Source organism: Eleutherodactylus coqui, chromosome 2, assembly GCF_035609145.1.
Source record: "Eleutherodactylus coqui strain aEleCoq1 chromosome 2, aEleCoq1.hap1, whole genome shotgun sequence".
Lineage (NCBI taxonomy): Eukaryota > Metazoa > Chordata > Amphibia > Anura > Eleutherodactylidae > Eleutherodactylus > Eleutherodactylus coqui.
In genome coordinates, this window is record NC_089838.1 from 47,947,456 (window position 1) to 47,968,968 (window position 21,513).

The 21,513-nt window shown below is 47.8% G+C and overlaps 1 protein-coding gene across 2 annotated transcripts in view; it reads left to right on the forward strand.

Annotated features, from left to right (window-relative positions):
- TRIM24 (tripartite motif containing 24) overlaps positions 1–20,914 on the forward strand; it is a 44,732-nt gene extending 23,818 nt beyond the window's left edge. Inside the window, exons 2-19 of one of the 2 annotated variants that reach the window (XM_066590794.1) lie at positions 3,170–3,288; positions 4,580–4,730; positions 4,820–4,949; positions 10,484–10,600; positions 10,962–11,076; positions 11,279–11,425; positions 11,534–11,648; positions 11,850–12,133; positions 12,218–12,409; positions 12,719–12,889; positions 15,819–15,948; positions 16,038–16,104; positions 16,192–16,366; positions 16,489–16,805; positions 17,847–17,976; positions 18,052–18,126; positions 18,230–18,382; positions 18,798–20,914. In XM_066590794.1, coding sequence (XP_066446891.1) covers positions 3,170–3,288; positions 4,580–4,730; positions 4,820–4,949; positions 10,484–10,600; positions 10,962–11,076; positions 11,279–11,425; positions 11,534–11,648; positions 11,850–12,133; positions 12,218–12,409; positions 12,719–12,889; positions 15,819–15,948; positions 16,038–16,104; positions 16,192–16,366; positions 16,489–16,805; positions 17,847–17,976; positions 18,052–18,126; positions 18,230–18,382; positions 18,798–18,989 — 2,780 coding nt within the window. In that variant the 3' untranslated portion in view covers positions 18,990–20,914. The remainder of the gene's footprint in view (positions 1–3,169; positions 3,289–4,579; positions 4,731–4,819; positions 4,950–10,483; positions 10,601–10,961; positions 11,077–11,278; positions 11,426–11,533; positions 11,649–11,849; positions 12,134–12,217; positions 12,410–12,718; positions 12,890–15,818; positions 15,949–16,037; positions 16,105–16,191; positions 16,367–16,488; positions 16,806–17,846; positions 17,977–18,051; positions 18,127–18,229; positions 18,383–18,797) is intronic. The other variant, XM_066590795.1, reaches the window with a different exon arrangement.
- The last annotated feature ends 599 nt before the right edge of the window (positions 20,915–21,513 follow it).

Genomic DNA, 21,513 nt, shown 5'->3' on the forward strand with positions numbered 1-21,513 from the left:
GGTGTTCACTTTAAATCTGCCGTTTTGTGTCTGCAGCTCCCCGTCATGGGCAGTTGACAAGCCTGTGCAGTCTGATCATGTCCTCCTCCCATCTACAGACAGATATAGGACTGCAGGATCTGACTACACACTCATGTAGTCTGTAACCATGGAGACAGAAGGCATGGGAAATGTAAACTAAAAATGGTAGACTGGAGAAGTTGTTGTTGGGTTTTTATCTACATCGAGGTAATAAGATTGCAGAAGTCTACAGGGCTGCAGGTAAGAAGCTGATGATAAAAGGAAGATGACAGCAAGTCCGGCCCCCGTGCAGCAGGGCATTTTTGACTTTTTTTTTTTTTTCTTACTAACCTGAATGGAGTCACTTCTCATGCCATTTACCTCCTCTTACACTTAAAGGTCATATTGTTTGGGTGTAAAAGAGCCACCAAAAAAAGCCGTGTTCCACTTTGACCTCAAACGACACCTAGATGTGGGCGCAGATTCGGGATAGGCTCTAATTTCGACTCCTTTATTGGGTTTATGGTTCCTGGTGGGACTCTGCTCCATACGGCTGTATTTGGAAGGCTCTGGTCTTCCTTGTGGTGATACTGCTAAGCAATGCATCCTGGGAAGACAGTATGCAAATACGCTCTTCATCAAGAGGAAAACTGCCTCTTAGATTCCACCTACAGGTGGCAGTTATGTAGCTTTCTTCCTTCTGGAAGAGAGCTAATGTGCAGGGAGAGTCGTCTAAGAATGTGATGACCGCAGTACTTGGAAGGAAGACATTAATTTTCAGTGATGGGGGGGGGGGGGTGATTACTCAGCCGCTCTAACTGATTAGGGGGGACACAAGACTCTGCAGGTCACACTGATGAAGTCTACTCGTCTCTGCTCTCCTCCTCCCCCTTTTCCTCCCTCTGAATGGTTTGACCTGATTTAAGCAGGAGGAAGAGATGTGAAGTACTTGATTTTTTTGCAGTCACATCCAGCTGAAACCAGTTTTAGGCAGTTTCCGCAGCCGCTGGTCTGAGTATTGATGGAGAGGGGGGGATGGGCAGCGATCTCCCGACAGAGCCCGGCTCGTCTCTACAATGACTATTACAAATCAATAGGAACCTGTGAATCCCCGTATCGGCCGCCAATTGCGATAACCTTTGGTGGCTAAAAAGGGAAAAATGGTAAAAGCAAAATCTAGTTGGTACCGCACGCGGGTGATCACACTCGGTACCCACCCCCCACCCTGCTGTGGTGACGCCCCCTGACCACTAGCATACATATATAGATTTTATTTGGACCAACGGCTTTTTAGGAATTTTCGCCACCTTTCTAAAGTTTTATACCTTTATTCTGCGGCCATATGCGGCTTCTTCTTTCATGGGATCAGTAGTTTTCGCTGGTACCGTGTTTTGGGTACATATAATGTGTAACTTCTTCCATGTGTTTGCGTTTTGCCATCTGCGCAGCTCTGTTGCCTCGTTTTGCATGGTTAGCTGTAGACTTTACTGGCACCGTTTTGGGGTACATACTGCTTTTTGATAACTTATTGCATCTTTAGGGAAGTGAAATGAACAGGAAAAAACTTTTTAGCACCATTGCTTTACTGAGTTGTGGATGCGGCTATACCATAGTAGATAAAACTGTTCATAGTAGATAACACCGTCTCGCTTTCCTTTTTTTTTTTCTTACTAGTGCCCCAGCTATGGTCTGTCCTATAATACACTGCAGTACTTCAATACTATAATGCATTATCACCTCTCATAGCAACCACAGGCTATGGCGGGCCTGAATGCGATTTGTCTGGCAACCGGTTGCCATGACAACCCATTGTCCCTCCGTGATGACAAGCGCGGAGAGCGCTCCCACTGTGACATCCTCTTGTGAACCCTGTACAGTCCACACTCAACACAGCATGAAGGGATTGACAGTGGGGATCGGTGTTCTGACTCCCGCTGTGAAAGCATGCTCTGCTTCTGAGCCGCTCCATCCATAAGACATACATTTACATTCCCAGCCTGTGGTGGGGAAGGGGTTAAATACTTGGGGTAATTGGGACATGTGCTCCAGTCACACCCAAAGCTGCATTGTACTTGCGGTGTGCTGAATAGTACACTGTGGGGGCTCAAACTGTTAAAAATATATTAAAATGCCAGAGCCAATCTCTGGGTGCAGCTTTGGTTGTGACTGGAGTGGAAGACCTGACATGAAGCAAAAGGTTAACGAAATTGCTCTGTGGTATTGCTGCAGGTGGAAACTTTTGCCTACTCCAGGGCTCCTCTATGGCTCCTTCATCAGGCGAACGCTGTAACTGCGGGTGACGGTGCAGGCAGGTTTTACGAGCTGTGCGGTTGGCCTCGTGCGCAGCTTGCTCAGGGTGACTCCTCATGTTTACAGCGATGACAAGTGTGAAATGTTAGGTGGACGGAGCTTCTCTTCCGAGTCACACGTGTGGCAATATTGTTGCAGGCTTCTTACGTATTATGTCTGCAGGATGTCACTGGGGGTGGGGGGATGTCACTGGAGGTCCTCGAGGAGAGGGGGGGATGTCACTGGAGGTCCTCAAGGGGGAAGGGGGGGCTCTACAGATCATTATCTGAAGATTACAATTTCTTTCTATTAAGGAGTAAAAAGGCCTTAATAGAATGTAAATTACCTCTCAGACTCCTTGTTTTTTTGTGCCATTTCAATGCAAATTCAGTCTTCATGAAACTAATCTCCAGCGATTACTCGCAGGGACTTCGCAGGGGGCAGATGGTGTTCTCATGCTCTGTCCGTCCCTGCTGTAATGACACTTCCTAGAATGCATTGCATGACCTTTTAGACTCCAGTGCCAATGACAAGTCTCCACAAGGAGAGACGTCACCTCCTCCCATACTGTAAGATGTGTTCAGATAGCGCCGTCTCCTTAAATATATTTTGTTTCATTAATTAAAATTTGTCACCGCGCTTAATGCTCCGTTAGTCGCTCTGCGTTATGGCTACCACTTGTATCCGACTTGTGGAAAGGAGGGTGATCCGGGGTGGTGGCCCTGCTACGACTGTCCGGGAAAGCTGAGTGACAACTTTGTGTGTGTGTATATGTGGCCCGATCAGTTGCTCCCCAGCAGGATCTGATGGAATGAAGCCCCTGCTGTCCTGCCCTGTGCCTCCTGCCGTCCTCCCCTCACCTTTGTCTTCTCTCTGGCAGTGGGAATCATCCGGTGCCCCATGTGCAGCCAGGAATGTGCGGAGAGGGACATCATTGAGAACTACTTTGTACGCGACACCACAGAAGTCCCCAGCAGCACCGTGGAGAAGCCCAGTCAGGTGAGTCAGTGGAGCGACACTGCAGCTGTAGAGTATACCATGGCTAGTAATGGCGTGGGTTACATCCCCTTTATACGAGCGAACACCACTGCTTAGATGGGCAGCATTAACCCTAGCAGCGTTGGGGTAAGCGACCGTCGACCATCTCCCAGTAACTATGTGGGGGTGACCGATGCAGCCATGAATGATTGCCTGCCAGAATGTGGTATAATGCAATGTTATGGTATTTCATTATACTGTGTGAATGATCAAACGGTCACATGTTCAAGTCCCCTGTGTGGACTAGAAAGACTAATGATAAGGGGGGGGAGAAGCTTTACTAAATATTAGAAAAAAGAAAAGCTAATAAGTTTAAAAAAGCCCTCACTTCACCGTAAAGGGAAAAAATTACTTTATCGCTGCATCGGCAAAAGTCTGCGTAGTGAACACTACCAGAAAACGACACCATGCCTGAATTCCACCTTTTTTTTTCGTCACTCAATAGCCAAGAAAAAATAGAATAAAAAACGATTAAAGTCTTTATGTACCTCCAAAATTTTTTTTTTTTTTATAAAAACAAGTCGCCACGCATGCAGTAAGTTGTACTACATGAAAGTATAATGTCGCATCTCCATAATCGCACCAATCTGTAGAACAAAGTGTCATTTTTATCGCACAGTGAATGCTGTAAAAGCTGAATGCGCTCGCCAAAAAGTCTTCAGTTGAATTTTTTCCATTTTCCCTTAATTAGAAATTTAAGTTTTTTTTTTTGGTTTTTTTTTTTTTCTGGGCGGGATCTCCTTTCCTCCAGTTTCGGTGGTTTCCTGTAACGCACCGTGTAAATACAATCAAGCTGACGATGAGTCCTCATATGTCGATGTAACTGGCAGAATAAGAGTTGGGATTATTAGCACTTTGGGCAGGAAAAAAAAAGAAAATGAGAGAACGCGAAAGGACTGCAGGGAAGGGGTTAATAGTCCGCTCACATGAGGTGGCAGGAAAAGCTTCAGCACCCCCTGCTTGTTCAGCTCACCCCACATGCAGCTCCAGTCCTCCGGCAGCTGCTGCTGAGTCTGTGGTCGCTGACTTCGTGCTGAGGTGGAAGATCAGCGGTCAGAGACTCTGCGCTGCCCCCCAGACAGGAGCTTCAGGCAGGTGAGGGGAATTCCTGTTGAGCGTGATGCCTGGCCGGTGGGCCGCACAGTGAGGCGGAGGGACTTGTGATCCTCCGTTTTACATCACGCCCCGCACACTGTGTGTAGAGACGCCGCCATCCTTATTATTTTTTTCATTGGGTTTGTCCTTCTTGCAGCAAGTATGCACGAGCTGCGAGGACAACGCGGAGGCGCGAGGCTTCTGCGTGGAGTGCGTGGAGTGGCTGTGTAAGAACTGCGTGCAGGCGCATCAGAGGGTGAAGTTCACCAAGGACCACACCGTACGGCAGAAAGAGGAGGTGCCGCCCGGTAAGTGGCCACTTGTTTGGGGGTCATGACGTTGGCGCTGTGCAGGATCTGACTTTATGGCGCTCTGATTTCTTTCTTTGTCCTTGCAGCAGTCGGCGGGAATAGTCAGCGCCCGGTCTTCTGTCCGTTCCACAAGAAAGAGCAGCTGAAACTGTACTGTGAAACCTGCGATAAACTGACCTGCCGAGACTGTCAGCTCCAGGAACACAAGGAGCACAGGTAGGCCACCTCAGCCGGGGCGGACCCCCCTGCTTTACACTGCAGGTGGAAAACTCCCACAGAAATGTCGCCATGGTTTTTGGGCTTTACCCAAGGTTCCTCCTTTGGTTATACATAGCAGCACGATTACTGGGACACCGGGTTTATAGATTTTTCTTTTTTTTTTTTTTTTTTTACTACTCTTCCACAATAAAAATATTTTTAAGTAGAACAATTAACTCGCCGCATTTTTTTCAGGCAGCGGAGCCCTGTTAGTGGTTTGTTTTTTGCATGAATAGTTGTCGTTTTTATTAGTGCTATTGTAAGAGATTTTATCCAATTTAAAAAAAAATAAAAAATTCTCCCTTTTTAGTGGAATTTTTTTATTAAATGTTTTTTTTGTTTGATTTGAAGATGTGATTGTTGAATTGCTAGGATAGTACACTGCATTACTTATGTAATGCATTCTACTAAGCCTTTGACAGCAGCCTATTAGACTCTACAGGAGGCGAGAACTAAAAGGCTGAATTATTTGTCAGGCCTTTCTCAGGTTTCCGGCTGCCATGGGAACCCATTGGTACCATGCAATTGCATGACTGGGTTCTGATGGTAACTAAAAGTGCCCCCTGTCTTCTGCTCACATGCTGCAGTTGCTATTTATTGTGGCGTGTAATGAGTTAAACTGCCAGGATCTGAGGTTTCTCCAATCCTGGTGGTTAGAGCAGGAGCCTCGCTGTCAGTCAGCCAGGCCACCGATTTAACCCCTTAACGACCAGCCCATAGTGTTTTTACGTCCTCCCGAAGTGGGCTCTATTCTCTGAGGACGTAAAAACATGCTTCCTGCAGAGAATAGTGCCCCTCGGGCTGTGGACGTGACAGCTCCATGCTGTCGGTGTCCGCAGGTAGCTGACAGCATGGAGCTGTCATCCCGGGCTGTTCGGAGCCCCCCCCGGCATTGCGATCGGCGCTATGCAATGTATAGCGCCGATCGCAAAAAAAGTAAATAAAAGTACATAAAAGTTAAAGATTCAGCTGCTCTGATGGATCGGATCCATCGGAGCAGCTGAAATTACTCACCCAGGTCCTGCACGCTGCTCCCCGCTCTCCTGCCGCTCCGGGGCCCGAAGCCGGTCTTCTGCGCATGCGCGCCAGGCGGCATTACGTCAGCCGCATGCGCAGAAGGCCCGGCGGCGCGGGAGATTTAAAATCTCCTGGCTCCCGGCTCCTGTAGGTAGCCGGGAGGCAGGAGATGTCAGCGGGGACTGCGGTGAGCGGTCCCCGGTACCGCGATCGCCGTTATCCAATGGTTAGCGGCGATCGCGAAAAAGTTAAAAAAAAGTTTTAAAAAAGTCAGTTTCACCTCCCCTCATGGATCGGATCCATGAGGGGAGGTGAAAATACTCACCCCCAGTCCTCAGCGGTGTCCCGATGTCCCGGGACCCGAATCCCCGTCTGCGCATGCGCGCCCGATGATTGACATCGGGCGCGTGCACAGACGGGCTCGAGCCCCGGGGAATTTAAAATCCCTCTGCTTCTGGCTGCCATGTGTAGCTAGGAGCAGAGAGATTATACCGGGGACATGATCACTGTCATCCAATGGATGACAGTGATCATGTAAAGTGAAAAAAAAGTGTAAAAAAGTAAAAAAAAAAAAAGTTAAAAAAAGTTTTTAAACGTTTAAAAAGCGTATGTTTCATCTCCCCTCATGGATCATATCCGTGAGGGAGGATGAAAGTACGTACCTAAGGCCCCCAGATTTATCCGCGGACCTTACCACAGCTTCTGCACACGCGCCCGTCGCCAAAATGGCGGGCGCATGCGCAAAAGCTGTGGATTGCCAGGATAATTTAAATTCTCCCTGCTCCTGGCTACAAAACGTAGCCAAGAGCATGGAGATTTAATGGGGGTCCGCGGTGAGCGGTTCCTGGTCACGTGTTCGCCATTATCCAATAATGGCGATCACGTAAAAGTAAAAAAAAAAATTTGAAGTTTCATCTCCCCTCACTGATGCGATCGGTGAGAGGAGATGAATCTTTTTACCGGAGGCCTGCGTATTTGAACCCCGACGCGATCTTCCTCCGTGGACCTTCCAGGATTCTGCACATGCGATTGCCGGCAAAAAGCCGGACACATGCGCAGGAGTCAGGGAGCCCAGGAAACTTAAAATCTCCTTGCTCCCAGCGACCAACGGTCGCCGAGAGCCTGGAGCAGTGACGGGTGGCCTCGTTGAGCGGTCCCCGGTCACGTGATAAAAAGGTAGCGATCTACCATAGGCCGGTCTCACATGACCGGATAGGAATGACGGATTCCGCATGCTTCTGATCCGCGGTAATACGCAGATCAATCGCATTGGATTACACAATTCCGCTCACATTAGCGGGTCAGAATTGCGTAATCCACTCGCAGAAAAGAGAACGCAGCAGGTTCTATTTTACTGCGGAATCGGCAACATAGAGCCCATTGTGCTCCATGGTCGCGGATATACCCGCTGCCCATACGCAACTACCTTGTATACGGGCTGCGGGTACCCGTGTCATCGCTAAGCGACGGTGCGGGAAATACAAACAAAGGTGTACTGTGCATGACCGCCTGTGTGAGTAGGCAGTTATGCGCAGTACATTACGCAGCCGTACGCAGGCTCACAGATGGGATCCGCCGGGCCCTCCGCAAGCGGATTCCGCCTGCACCCGCGTGAACCCGGCGTTATTCAGACAGCTACCTGTGATACGTATTTTACAAGAAGCCCCGGGAACGCTCGCTTTCCTGCAGTTCCAGGAGCACCTTGTTGAGCGCCTTCTGTGTGAGACCGCCGCACCTCATCAAGCTTACGGAGACTCACGGAACGCCACTTTTTACACCCCATACCCGCCACTGAGGTCATGAAATACCCCCAAAAAGCATGAGAGGGGGGGGGGGGGGGATACCCGGTTTTATTGCCCCATGGGCCCATTCCAACCAGCCTCCGTAATTACCCCTGTCTTCAGAAATACTACACAGTTCACATTTTTACTTTTATCTAAGATTTGCGAACGCCAAAAAGGGCGTGGAGGGGGAGGGGGGGAATTTTTAGGGAGTCAATCTTTATTCTGTACAAATAAGCAATGGGGCCTGGAATGTATTCAGTTGTGCCCTAAAATCCAACGGGTGTTCCGTCCTTTATAGGCCTTGCCATGCGTCCTGTAAGTAGATTAGGGCCACAATGGGTATGTTTCTGAACTCGGGACAAACGGGGGTATCCATTTTGGGGTGAACGTCTTCATTCCTATGTACACTGTACAAAAAAACTGTTTTTAAATTGAAAAAATTGCCAAAAAAATTGAAAATCGTAACTTTTTCCTTCTGCTTTGCTTAGATTCATTCAAATACTGTGGGGTCAAAATACGCAGTACACCCCTAGATGAATTCGTTAAGGGGTCTAGTTTTCAAAATGGGGTCATTTGAGGGGGTTCTTTATAGTTTTGGCCGCTCAATGGCTCGATAAGTGGGCAATGGGGCCTGAAATTTATTCAGTGGTACCCTGAAATCCAACGGGTATTCCTTTCATTGTAGGCCTAGCCATGGGTCCTGTAAGTCTATTAGGGCCACAATGGGTATGTTTCTGAACACGGGACAAACAGGGGTATCCATTTTGGGGTGAAAGCCTTCATTTATATGTGTGCTGTACAAAAAAAACTGTTTTTAAATTGACACAATAGCCCAAAAAATGAAAATCCTATTTTTTTCCTTTTGCTTTGCTTGAATTTATTCAAAAACTGTGGGGTCAAAATATGCAGTACATCCCTAGATAAATTCGTTAAGGGGTCTAGTTTTCAAAATGGGGTCATTTGTGGGGGTTCTATATGGTTTTGGGCGCTCAAGAACTCTACAAGTGGGCAATGGGGCCTAAAAGGACTTCAAGCAAAATCTATGTTCTGAAAGCCACCGATTACTCCTTTTATTTTGGGCCCCGTTGTGCATGCGGACATAAGATTAGGGCCACAATGGGTATATTTCTGAAAACAGCACAAACAGGGGTATCCATTTTGGGGTGTAAGTCTTCCTTCATATGTGTGCTGTACAAAAAAAGCTGTTTTTAAAATGACAAAATTGCCAAAAAAACAAAAATCCAAATTTTTTCCTTTTGCTTTGCTTGAATTTATTCAAAAACTGTGGGGTCAAAATGCGCAGTACACCCCTAGATAAATTCGTTAAGGAGTCTAGTTTTCAAAATGGGGTCATTTGTGGGGGTTCTCTATGGTTTTGGGCGCTCAAGAACTCTACAAGTGGGCAATGGGGCCTAAAAGGACTTCAAGCAAAATTTGTGTTCCGAAAGCCACCGGTCGCTCCTTTCATTTTGGGCTCCGTTGTGTATCCAGACATAAGATTAGGGCCACAATGGGTATGTCTCTGAACACGGGACAAACAGGGGTATCCATTTTTGGGTGCAAGTCTTCCTTCATATGTGTGCTGTACAAAAAAAGCTGTTTTTAAAATGACAGAATTGCCGAAAAAACGAAAATCACAATTTTTTCCTTTTGCTTGATTTGAATTCATTCAAAAACTGTGGGGTCAAAATATGCAGCACACCCCTAGATAAATTCCTTAAGGGGTCTAGTTTTCAAAATGGGGTCATTTGTGGGGGTTTTCTATGGTTTTGGGCGCTCAAGAACTCTACATGTGTGCTATGGGGCCTAAAAGGACTTCAAGCAAAATTTCTGTTTTGAAAGACACTGACTACTCCTTTCATTTTGGGCCCCGTTGTGGACTCAGATATAACAATAGGGCCACAATGGGTATATTTCTGAACACGGGAGAAATAGGGGTATCCATTTTGGCGTGTAAATCCTGATTTTCATGTAAACTATAGGAAAAAAATATGTCTTTAAAATGACAGATTTGCAAAAATATGAAATTTTACTTTTTCTCCTCTAAATTGAATTAATTCCTGAAAAAAAACTGTGGGGTCAAAATACTCATGACACCCCTCAGTGAATACATTAAGGGGTGTAGTTTTTAAAATGAGGTCATTTGGGGGGGTATCTATTATTCTGACACTCATGAGCCTTTCCAATCTCGGCTTGGTATAGGAAAACAAAGTGTTCCTCAAAATGCTAAAAAGTAATGTTAAATTTGTACGTCTCCTAAATAGTTAAAAAAAAACGAAAGTTTTTCCAATGTGCGCCCAAAATAAAGTAAACGGGTGGAAATATAAATCTTAGCAAAAATTTCTATATTATGTTTGCACATATTTAAGATATTGCAGTTGGAAATGTGAAAAAATGACGATTTTTTCAAAATTTTCCCAATTTTGGCGCTTTTAATAAATAAACACAATTTCTATCGGTCTATTTTTTCCGCCTAAATGAAGCACAACATGTGGCGAAAAAACAATGTCAGAATCGCTTGGATATGCAAAACCTTTCTGGTGTTTTTCCATGTTAAAGTGACACATGTCAGATTTGCAAAATTTGGCCTGGTCATTAAGGCGCAAACAGGCTTGGTCACTAAGGGGTTAATATTTATGTGCAGGTTTAAAGTCCTTTGTGGCATCATCGGAGGTCTTTCTCTCCGCTCAGGTACCAGTTTATTGAGGAGGCTTTCCAGAGCCAGAAGGTGACCATCGACACCCTCATAGCCAAACTCATCGAGAAGAATAAGTACATCAAATTCACCGGAGACCAAATCCAAAACAGGTGCGTTCCACAGGACGAGGGGGGTCGCGCTGCGGTGGGATACATTATATCTGCTTATATTGCGGTACGTAACTTACAGGATAGGATGGCGAATTGTATAAAAGGGTCATCTGGTGCAGAAAATCCCAGAGCCGAAGAGAGGTTCCGGGGGGTTCAGGATGCGGCTCGTGTTCTCAGCTATCACATTTCCCACTGCTGCATTGCAGTCAGTATAGTAAATGTCCCTGTCCGCTACTGCCGCTGGCGCTCTCCAGCTGCACACGAAACGCCTCTCTCCTTTTTAATTGGATGATATTTCAGCTCTGACAGTTCGTGTTCCTGCAGCGTCTCATTTAAGTGCTTTTTTTTTTTCCTCCCTCAGAATCCTTGAAGTTAACCAAAATCAAAAGCAGGTGGAGCAAGATATCAAAGTCGCCATTTTTACGCTAATGGTGGAGATTAATAAGAAAGGCAAAGCCCTGCTGCAGCAGCTGGAGGTAAAGACTGTCAACCTATCTCTTCTGGTGAACTGCTCCAACCTCCTGGCACCAGGTTACCAATCGCCTATAGAACTTATCTACATAAATAGGGGTGTCACTGTGAACATGCATCACTTATCCTATATTATACTCCAGAGCTGCGCTCACTATGCTGCTGCAGTGCATGTTACTCCGTCTCTAAACCATTGCTTTTCCTCAGGCACTCGCCAAGGAGCGGAGGATGAAGCTCCTAAAGCAGCAGAGCGAGGTGGACATCTTCTCCAAGCAGCTGGAGCATGTGGTGTACTTCTCCAAGTGGGCGGTGTCTAGCGGCAGCAGCACGGCGCTCCTGTACAGTAAGCGCTTGGTAAGTGCATCCTTACTGCCTCTTCTGGATGGTGGAGGCTGTTGCACGGTTTCCGAGGCAGCTTTCCCCTTTGGTTACAGGTTGAAAGTAATATAATTTCTCCTGCAGATCACGTATCGGCTGCGGCACCTGCTGCGCGCCCGCTGGGATGTCATCCCCATAACCAACAATGTTCAGTTTCTATGTGATGCCAATTCCTGGGCACAGCATATCTTCAGCCTAGGTAAAAGCAGACTCTGCTGTGGTGGGGAGGGGTGTTGGGGGCGGGGCAACTGCTGTGGTGGGGAGGGGGTGGGGACTGGTGGGGAGGCAGGGCCTCTGCTATGGTGGGAAGGGCTTTGGGGGTGGGACCTCTGCTATGGTGGGGAGGGGCCTGGGGTGCTGGTGGATATAGCATCCTTGTTGAAATCAGTCTCTCTCGCAGGCTCCCTAGTTGTTGAGGAGGGGGAGCCCGCTCAGCAGACGACTCCTATGGATGTCCACAATTCTCAAGGGACTGCGCCCAACCAGCAGCTCTCCAAATTCCCAACACAGATCAACCTGGCACAGCTCCGCCTGCAGCACATGCACCAGCAGCTCCTCGCCCAGCGCCAGCAGCAGCAGCAGGGACAGCGACGGCCAAATGCCAACCCACCTCCTCAGCCCATGGTGGTAAATAATCCGAGAGTCCAAGGCCCCGCGGGCCATCAGCCACTGGCCGGTGGTCAGGTAGGTTGTCCACTCCCCTGCGAGTCTTCATTATAATGCTCTTCGTTTTACAGCTCCTAAGCGGACCTTTGTATGTGGTTACAGGGACAGCGTTTCATGACTGTCCAGAATATGAACCCGCGGGCCAACGGGATGGTTATGTCCCAGCAGCCTCTGCGCTACCCGACGTCGGAGCTTCATATGCACAACATGCCCAGAAGAGCTGCTGCTCCCAACCCAACGAGAGCGCCCTACATTGCCCCGAATGTCATGAAGCAGGTACAGTGCCGCCCCCAGGTATTTTCGCCAACACTTCTGCCACTTTATAATGGACTTCCTGCTTTGTTTTCCTCATTTGCAAAGTCTCTGCTTGCTGTCTGTGAATAAGGATGTTTTTGTTTCCACCCTGGAATGAAAGGCTTCCTTAGTTGTGGTGCTTGTAGCAATGAGTCAGATCTGTCATTTTGGCTTCAAGTGGGCAAACTTCAGGCTTTTGTTGCTGTTAACTTACAGCAAGCAGGAATTTGTGCAGGAAGGAAACAAAGTAAATTAAAAGGTTGAATAACCCTAAAAATATTGTTTCCGCTAACCGGCCATCTCCTCTAGTGGCAGATCAGTGGAAACCAAAACCTCAACCCAGTGGCCAGTGGCAGCTCCACCCCATCCAGTCCGACCATCACCAGCGTGGCCGGCGGCGATGGGAAACGTCTCTCCTCACCCGTAATGGAGTTGGTGTCTTCAGCAGCAAATTCCTTCAACCTCCCTCCTCTGCCGGATGTAAGTAGTCCGCGAACCAGAACTCCCATCATCCCTGGCCTCAAGACATTAAGGGAGATGGTGAACTGGAGTCAGGGATGATGGGGGTAATACGAAGGAGGGGAATAACAGCGCACTAATCATAGCCTCAAGACCACGGGATGAAGCACTTGGCCTAGTGGGAACAACTATGGGAAAATGAAATTGCAGCTGATCCTTTTGCTTGAAAACATAGAATAAAACCACGAAAACTTTAATTCATATAACTATTAAACATGCGTCAGACTGTTTTGTTTTTTGTTTTTGTTTGTTTTTGTTTTTGTTTTTTTTTTGCATCTACAAAAACGTCCGACGCGGTTCTGGAGAGTCTACGCTCTTAGTCATAGCAAAGAAATAACATTGCACCCCAAAAGCAGCTACGCACAATAGCAGGGAGACCAAACGCATCCTATTAGCGAACAGGTATGGATAAAAGGTAATCGCATCACTGGATCGCTGGCGGGCACATTCTGAATGATTAATTAGTGAATGTCACATCTAATCAGAAGTGCAGTAAATCTACTTAGTGACACTTAGTGTGCAAATAGAACGTCCGGCGAGACAGAAGGATAAAGCGCCCTGCACCATTGAAAGATACCAGCGTGTGCAGAAGAATTCATCAGATCGCGCGTTGCCATGTATGCGCATGGGAGGTAAAAAGATCCACGGCGTTTGGTTGTGCTACTTGTTAAGCATCGGCAGAGTCGGCCAGCAATGCGTGTATCTGCGCATAGCGTGTTAGACGGTCCGCTGGGTTCAGTTGTGCCACAATGCACACATACAGAACAGCGGACCACAAGCATACTAGACATCAAAAAACAATGTAATCGCCAAACCTATGAACCAGAGAACAGCCGGCACATGTTCTGGTCCGGAATAAGACCACAATTAGAAGCGAAACACACAAATATCAAGAGCCTCACGGAAATGGAAAGAACAGCCAAGAAGACTCTGCTTAATATAAATAACCCGACGATCATAAGGCCCCCTGTCCATCACAGCATGGCGCTATTTGAGTCCGGGGAGCGGAGAATCGCTCTGATTCTCCGCTCGTGGACAGGGGGCTGGAAAGCATGCACTGTGTTACTTGCGGCCGGATTATCGCCATGAGTAACGCAGTGCACTATTGTCCATGGACAGCAGCCCAGCTCAGAGCTTATAGGCATCCATGAAAGCAAAAAATGACAAATGCAACCGCTTAAACTATACAGTCAAATCTCTTGTGTGAACAAAAATCGCCAAAAAGTCACAGAATACTAATGGCGTGCAGATAAACGTGGGACTTGTAAAATGTCAGCGGGACTGAGTTATTTCATACCCCTAATAGATCCCCCATTCTGCCCCTGACGCGCTGATTCACTGCACTCCCAAAATATTACATGACAAGTGGCGTCACCTAATGTACAGGACGTCACTGCTGATGTCTCTCTAGAACCGTGCAATCGCGGCAACTGGCCAGTATTCCAGCGGTGGTGCTCTCCCCTACGGTGTGTCGGCTGTAACGGTGTGGACACGGTACATGCGTCAGCAAGCTATTAAGATTGACTGTGTGTCTGGAACGCCATTCTAACTAGAGATGCCGGCTCTCCTCCCAGCCCCTTCTCTGACGTTGGTCTCATGCTGCAGCCCCGATTGGTGCAGCGCCTGAATCTGCCCCTGCCTGGAAGGAACGGGAGGAGGATTCCAGCTGTGAGTGGGGGTGCAGCCGCAGGACTGCCGCTAGGGACTTCCTTGGCCACCTTTATCTTCTGGGGACACAGAGGGGAAGCATTCCTGGGGGGGGGGGGTGATGGTCACACTTGCTGTGCGGAGGCACTTTTACAGCGCATTTACAAGGTAGAGAGGTGAAAGGGCACATTTACAAGCGAGGGGTGACAAAGGGCATATTTACTGCAGAGGGCACACTTGCTTTGTGGGGGTCACGTACTTGGGGTCCTAATCCTGTTGCCTTAAACCCCCACAGATGCGACCGCCCAGCAGAGTAACCCGAATTTAAAGAACTGGTTTTTGCTTTCATGGACGTCTAAAATGTGAATTAGGATTGTGGCGGAATCTTATTGGCCGTTTTACATATTTCCGTGCGGCTCCTGCGTGTCGTGTTTATTGCGGTCCTATTCCATTCTGTGTGGTGGTTTCCATGTATCTGCTTTCTAGTTGTCTTGCATTTAGTGCTGCGGTTCCCCGTTCTATACACGTTTGATATGTGGCACAACTGAACCCTGAGGATCTTTTTAATGCACATTCATGGCGACTCACAATCCGGTGGATTGTTTTTGCACACGCTGGTGTCCTTCAATGGCACCGGGTGCTTCATCCTCTCCACATATACTCCCATGCTCTATGCTGCCTATGGTGCGCAAGTTACGGTTCTCAGAATGCATCTGCCATCGATCTAGTGACGCGATTTACCTTTTGTCCACACCTGTTTGCTAGTGACTTGTGGACAGATAGGATGCGACTGCTCGCCCTGGTATTGTGCGCAGCTGCTTTTAGGGTGTTGTATCACATGATCACTTGTTTTATTGTCTGATCCTATTACTCTGCTGTGACTAAGGGCGCATGGACAGGCCAGAAACGCGTCAAAAGTTCTTCTAGATGCCAAATTCTAGCCTAACGCGTGTTTTTATTTGTATGAATTAAAGTTTTTGTGGTTTTATTAGTGATGGGGTGATACATTGTGTGGTGGTAGGGGGGATTAGATTGTGAACTCCTGGGGTCGGGGATGATGGGAGTGGTACATTGTGTGCAACCTCACCCCAGGAGCTCACAATCTAATCCCCCCTCCCACACCCACCATCACACACAATGTATCACTCCCTTCGCCCCTCACCACAGGAGCTCGCAATCTAATCTCCCTCTCACATTGTATAAATTGTCCATGACTGCGATTATCACCGCCTGCCTCTTACAGATCGACAGCACCGATCATGTCATGATGGACAAGCTGATGCGTAAAGACCTTGCCATGGAGAGTCACCAGCAGCGGATGGCATCTCACCGAACCGTCCAGTCCCCCAATTCCTCTGTGCCATCCCCCCTAGGTACAGAGACCTTCTGTTTCCCCTCTTGTGGTTGTATTGCTCCCTTCTGACTGGTCTTCCTTGTAACAATTGCCTTCTCTTCGATTCAGGTTACATGGCCGCCCTTCACCCTCCGATCCGAACCTCCAGCGCGTCCAGTGTGGGCAGTCGGGAGAGGTAAGCGCGTGTTTCCTGGTGATGCAGGATGGTTAATCAGCGTATCGGGTGCGAATCCTAATCGGATTCTTATGATCTGTTCAACAGCACAGGGTCTTTTAGTAAACCAAGCGGAGGCGCCGACTCCACCCACAAAGTGCCGGTTGTTAGGCTCGAGCCCATCAAAATCAAGTCTGAGAACAGCGTTGACAGCGAGACGCTTGATTATCCCATAGTGGTGGTCAAACAGGCGAACCGGCGTCAACAGCAGCGATCCCGCAACGTAAGCTATCCTCTAATAATACTACAACTCCCAGCAGGTCCTGACAGCTGCTGCATATCTCCCTACACACTTTATCAACGACTCTGCTTCGTTGCTCAATCTGTTTCTGTCTTTTCTTACAGACCAATTACTCAGGAACCCTCTTAACCTCCATGCTGCTCGACAGAAACTGCAACCGCACTACGAAACTGGACACGGCGCCACGGAGAGACACGCCAGACAGCACCGGTGACCGCCACGTGGTCCAGGAAGGGTTGCTGTCGGGATCCAGCGACTGGATGTCTCAGAACCATGTGACAGAAAGCGGCGGAAAAGAAGACGACCCCAACGAAGACTGGTGTGCGGTGTGTCAAAACGGAGGCGAGCTGCTCTGCTGCGAGAAGTGTCCCAAAGTGTTCCACCTCTCCTGCCACGTGCCGACGCTGATGAACTTCCCCAGGTGAGGAACCGGTGGCCGCCATCTTATCTGGCTGCAGGAGACTGATGTCTTACAAATACTCTGATATCATCAATCGTAGCTTTTTGCGCAGTGTTTATCTATATTTTTTTTTATATATATTAAACTACACCCCCTTTCCATAGAAAATGGTACTAGGTTATAAAAAACCCTGCGCTCATAGGATTCCTTAATTGAATCAGAATAGCCCCACAAATACGCCACTGTATGAGTCACTTACATTGAGCGAGGGGTATATACCTAGGGATAATACCTAGTTCTATTTTTTTTTTTTTTTATCCTTTACACAGGAGGGTCCTCCTGGTGAAGACCCCTGTATATCCTGCAGCTTTCCTCTGAAATAGCGGATGCCACCAGGCATCTACAACCAAAGGTGAGGCAGCTGGAACCATAGGGTACCTAGCTGTCCACACCAGGTGAGACTTCCTACCTTTTTACACCATCTCAGGCGCTATTCCACTATATAGTAGTATTGCCCTTTCCACAGAGGTTGTCTTCCTAGAAGACTCCGTCATGAAAATAAACGCGACGGAAGGGCAGTCTTGAAACTCTGCGCTAGTTTCCTGCACCTCCCGGATTTGCATCCATTAAGGCCTCCGTCACTAGTTTTCGGGGCGGAGCAGCAGTTCAGTCCAGGAAGATGACTACTATGGCGAAGGGGTTGACTTCATCAAGAAAGTGGTGCAGAACTACTAAACATGTTAAGTCTCAAATACCAGTTATCTGTCCTGTACTTGAGATGTCTGACTGCTCTAATACTTCACAGCTGAGGGTTTGTTACAGTCACTCCTGATTGATTTGCTGCAATGTATCAGTACAGGTAACTCCGCACTGATATCTTTTAACAAACCTCATCAGCTGTGTGAGCAGGACTAAGTTACCAGGGGATTGGCTGTGATTAAATGTAACTTCAGCAGGTTACTGACTCGCTGTAGTGACCCAGCGAAGGGATCGAAAGCTCCCTATATATACTCCGCCCACAAATTGGTTATCAGATGCTGACTCCGCCCTCTTCTCTTGCAGTGGTAATTGGTTCTGCACCTTCTGCCGGGACCTTTCCAAGCCAGAATTGGAATATGACTGTGACGACCCTGCGCTGGCGGAGAAGAGGAAGCTAGGGGGGGTGTCAATCATGACGGCCATCGACCAGAGAGTAAGTGTTCTCCCCATCAGTCGGTAAAACCCGGTGTCATCAGATATTAATGTCCCTCCCCTGTTGTGTCTGCAGAAGTGCGAGCAGATCCTCCTGTACCTCTTCTGTCACGAGATGAGTCTGCCTTTCCAGGACCCCGTCCCTCTGACGGTAAGTGACCTAAGGAGTTGCCATGGGGGCGGTTCTACAATGAAGGTTAGTAGCGGGGAGCAACAAAGCACAACCCGTAGACTGTGATTGTGTCGCCTTTCAGGTGCCCGATTATTACCGGATAATCAAGAGTCCAATGGATTTATCGCACATCAAGCGGAAGCTTCAGCTGAACGGCTCACCACACTACTCGCGGCCGGAAGAATTTGTCAGCGATGTATATTTGATCTTTAGGAACTGCTCTGAGTTCAATGAGGTGAGAGTGGCGAGGAATGTAATACAGATTATGAATTGCATCTCTTATCCTCCAGTCACATTCAAAGCTGCATTTCTATAATCTTGACTGTACAATCTCACTACTGCCGCCTGGATAAGTTTGATACTGAGATGGTGAGAGCCCTGGCTGCACCCCCTAGGAGGTAGTGGGAGTTTGGGTCATGCCTCCTAGATGTCTCCACCCTCTAGCAGGCCATGCCCCTTGAAGGTGGTATGCGCCTTAGCCACACTCCTAAAATATTTCCTTATCTCTTCTCCCTGCTGACTTCTCTCCTGTTTCCTGTATGCAGCTCTGATTGTGACTACAGTAAGGCGGACGGAACAACCGCCAGCTGCGAGCAGCGCCTTGGTCGTATCTTGCATGCGGTTAACTATTGGCGTTCTTCCTCCCGCAGCCTGAGTCTGAGGTGGCCACTGCCGGCATCAAGTTGGAGTCGTACTTTGAGGAGCTGCTGGCAAACATTTACCGTGAGAAGAAATTCCCCAAATTAACTTACGACTTTGGCGTCAGCGAAGAAGAGACTGACGACTTTGTGGTGCCGCGGAAAAAGCGCTTCAAGGGGGACGAGCGCATATTTTTCAAATGAACTTAGTTTGTAGCGTGGCGTGTACATACGAGGGTAGCTGCTCAAAACTATTTTTGGAAATGGCTGTGAGCCTGAGACTTGAAACCCGGACAGGAGAGCGGCGCCGCAGCAAGACGGACGCAACATGGATGCCGCTGCCCCGCCCCTTTTTTTATAACTTCAGCTTCACCACCTTCAGTCTTCTCTTCATGGACCTGAAATGTTCAGCTGCTGAGAAGCAAACGTTCCTAGATGCTCCAGATCATCTCGCATTACTGAGGTTTGGTGAATCTCTGACCAGAATCTAATGTGAACTCTTTGGAGGGAGACGGAAATTCCAAGCGGAACGTATCTGCATACTCTCTATATACCGCAGCAGTCAAGTCAGGATATGGAATTGCCCGATGGGCCATGTGATGTCATGGGGTCCGCTAGAGTAAAGAGCGGCCAATCACCGTTATACAGCTCACGTATAGAAGTAATCTCTATACGAAGATGAGCAACTGCAATGCATCCTGTAATATACTCCACAGCTGCACTCACTATTCTGCTGGTGCTGTCACTGTGTACATATCTTACTTATCCTGTGATACATCCTGTATTATACTCCAGAGCTGCACTCACTATACTGCTGGTGGAGTCACTGTGTACATACATTACTTATACTGTACTGATCCGGAGTTACATCCTGTATTATACTCCAGAGCTGCACTCAATATTCTGCTGCTGGTGGAGTCACTGTACATATATATCTTGTATCTTGTTACATCTTTTATTATACTTCACCAGCAGAATAGTGAGTGCAGCTCTGGAGTAACTGTGTACATTTACTTATCCTGTACTGCTCCTGAGTTACATCCTGTATTATACTCCAGAGCTGTACTCACTATTTTGCTAGTGGAGTAACTCAGGATTAGTACAGGATAAGTAATGTAGTATGTACACAGTGACTCCACAAGGAGAATAGTGAGTGCAGCTCTGGGGTATAATACAGCATGTAACTCGGGAGAAGTACTGTATATATACATACTCCAGAGCAGCACTCGGTATTCTGCTTTTGTAGTGACATGCAGGATAACTGATGCATTTCTGGAGACGATTCTACATGTGACTTGGGCTAATTTGCTATGAGCATTTTCCCGTTATGTGTTCCCGACTTTCGCACTCCTCCCGCTTTTCATCCTGCAGTTTTTCCCGCCTCCACACGACGTCTTCCGCTCTGAGGTTTGTTTAATTTCCAATGTTCGATGAGAACGATGATAACCTTTTGTTGCAACAGAAAAACCTTTACTTGATCGGTGATCCTCCTTTATGCATTTCAGAGGTCTTCAACACACACACACACACACGCGCGCACACACCCCCTTGATACTGAAGTCCGTGTGGATGTCATTGCACCTGCAGTGCATTTTGTGGCCATCTTTAGGAGTCTGGTGACTTGCCCCATCCCCCACCTTCATAGCGCTCTGCGGTTTCTGGAAACTCTACAACGCCTGCTATGCAGGACAGCAGAGCAATGTGGTGAATCAGCAGCATTGTGAATGCAGCTCTGGGTGAGCTCTTTGCATAAACCGTGATGTAACTTGGGATTGGTGCTGTAAAAGTGAAGCTGAGGAGCCCCATGAACCACGGAGACGATCTGACGTCACTTGTGGCGGCTCTTCCTGCTAGTTAATGGTTGGCATAGAGGTATTTTCAGACGAGCGAGTGATGTCATTGTTGGTGCGTTCGCTCTCGTGACGCCTGTTTTTAGAGGCAGGTACATTATTGGCGCGTTCGCTCTCGTTCCGCCTGCTGGAACGAGCCAACGCTGTATCTGCCTGAGAAATCATTCAGTTGAAATATATATCATTTTAACAATGATCGTTCAGTGTAAAAGCGCCTTTAGTCAGTGCGCCCCCTGGTGGTGGGGTGTGAAATGTCAGTATTACTGCAGGAGTGGGGGGGGGGGGGGGGGCACATACTTTTTTTTTCACCCCTGAATGACATCTGCTGGTTAGTGTTTAGAGTCTCATGATGGGGTGGAACTTGGCGCAGGAGGACTGGCCTGTAGTGTCGCGGCCTCCTTGGGTTCAGTGTATCAACAAAATTCTGAAAACGTCTATTCTGAACCATTTAATATCTGCTTGCTGTCAGTGAATGAAACCTTTTTTTTTAACATCTGTGTGATTTTGCTTCTCTATCCGGCCACAATTAAAAATAAATAAATAACCCCCCATTCTGTCTGAATTTGTTCTCCACATAATCCCAACAGAAGCACGAACATATCCAACTGTACTGCTGCGGTGCTGTTGCAGTGTATCAGTGTAGGTGGCTAGAGCATTATCTAGACTGGATACAGTTGTAACAGACCCTCAGCTATGAGAAGGGATTGGGTCAGGGACAGGGTTCCAGCCTCGCGCTACTTTTACAAATGGTGGAAATGCTGCGGTAACAAAAGTCGTCATTCACCCCATTGGCGCAGATTTTCTGCTGCATATAATCCATCACATTTCTGCTACGTCTGAATGTACTCGAGGTAAATCTGGTTTCATTCACTGAGAGC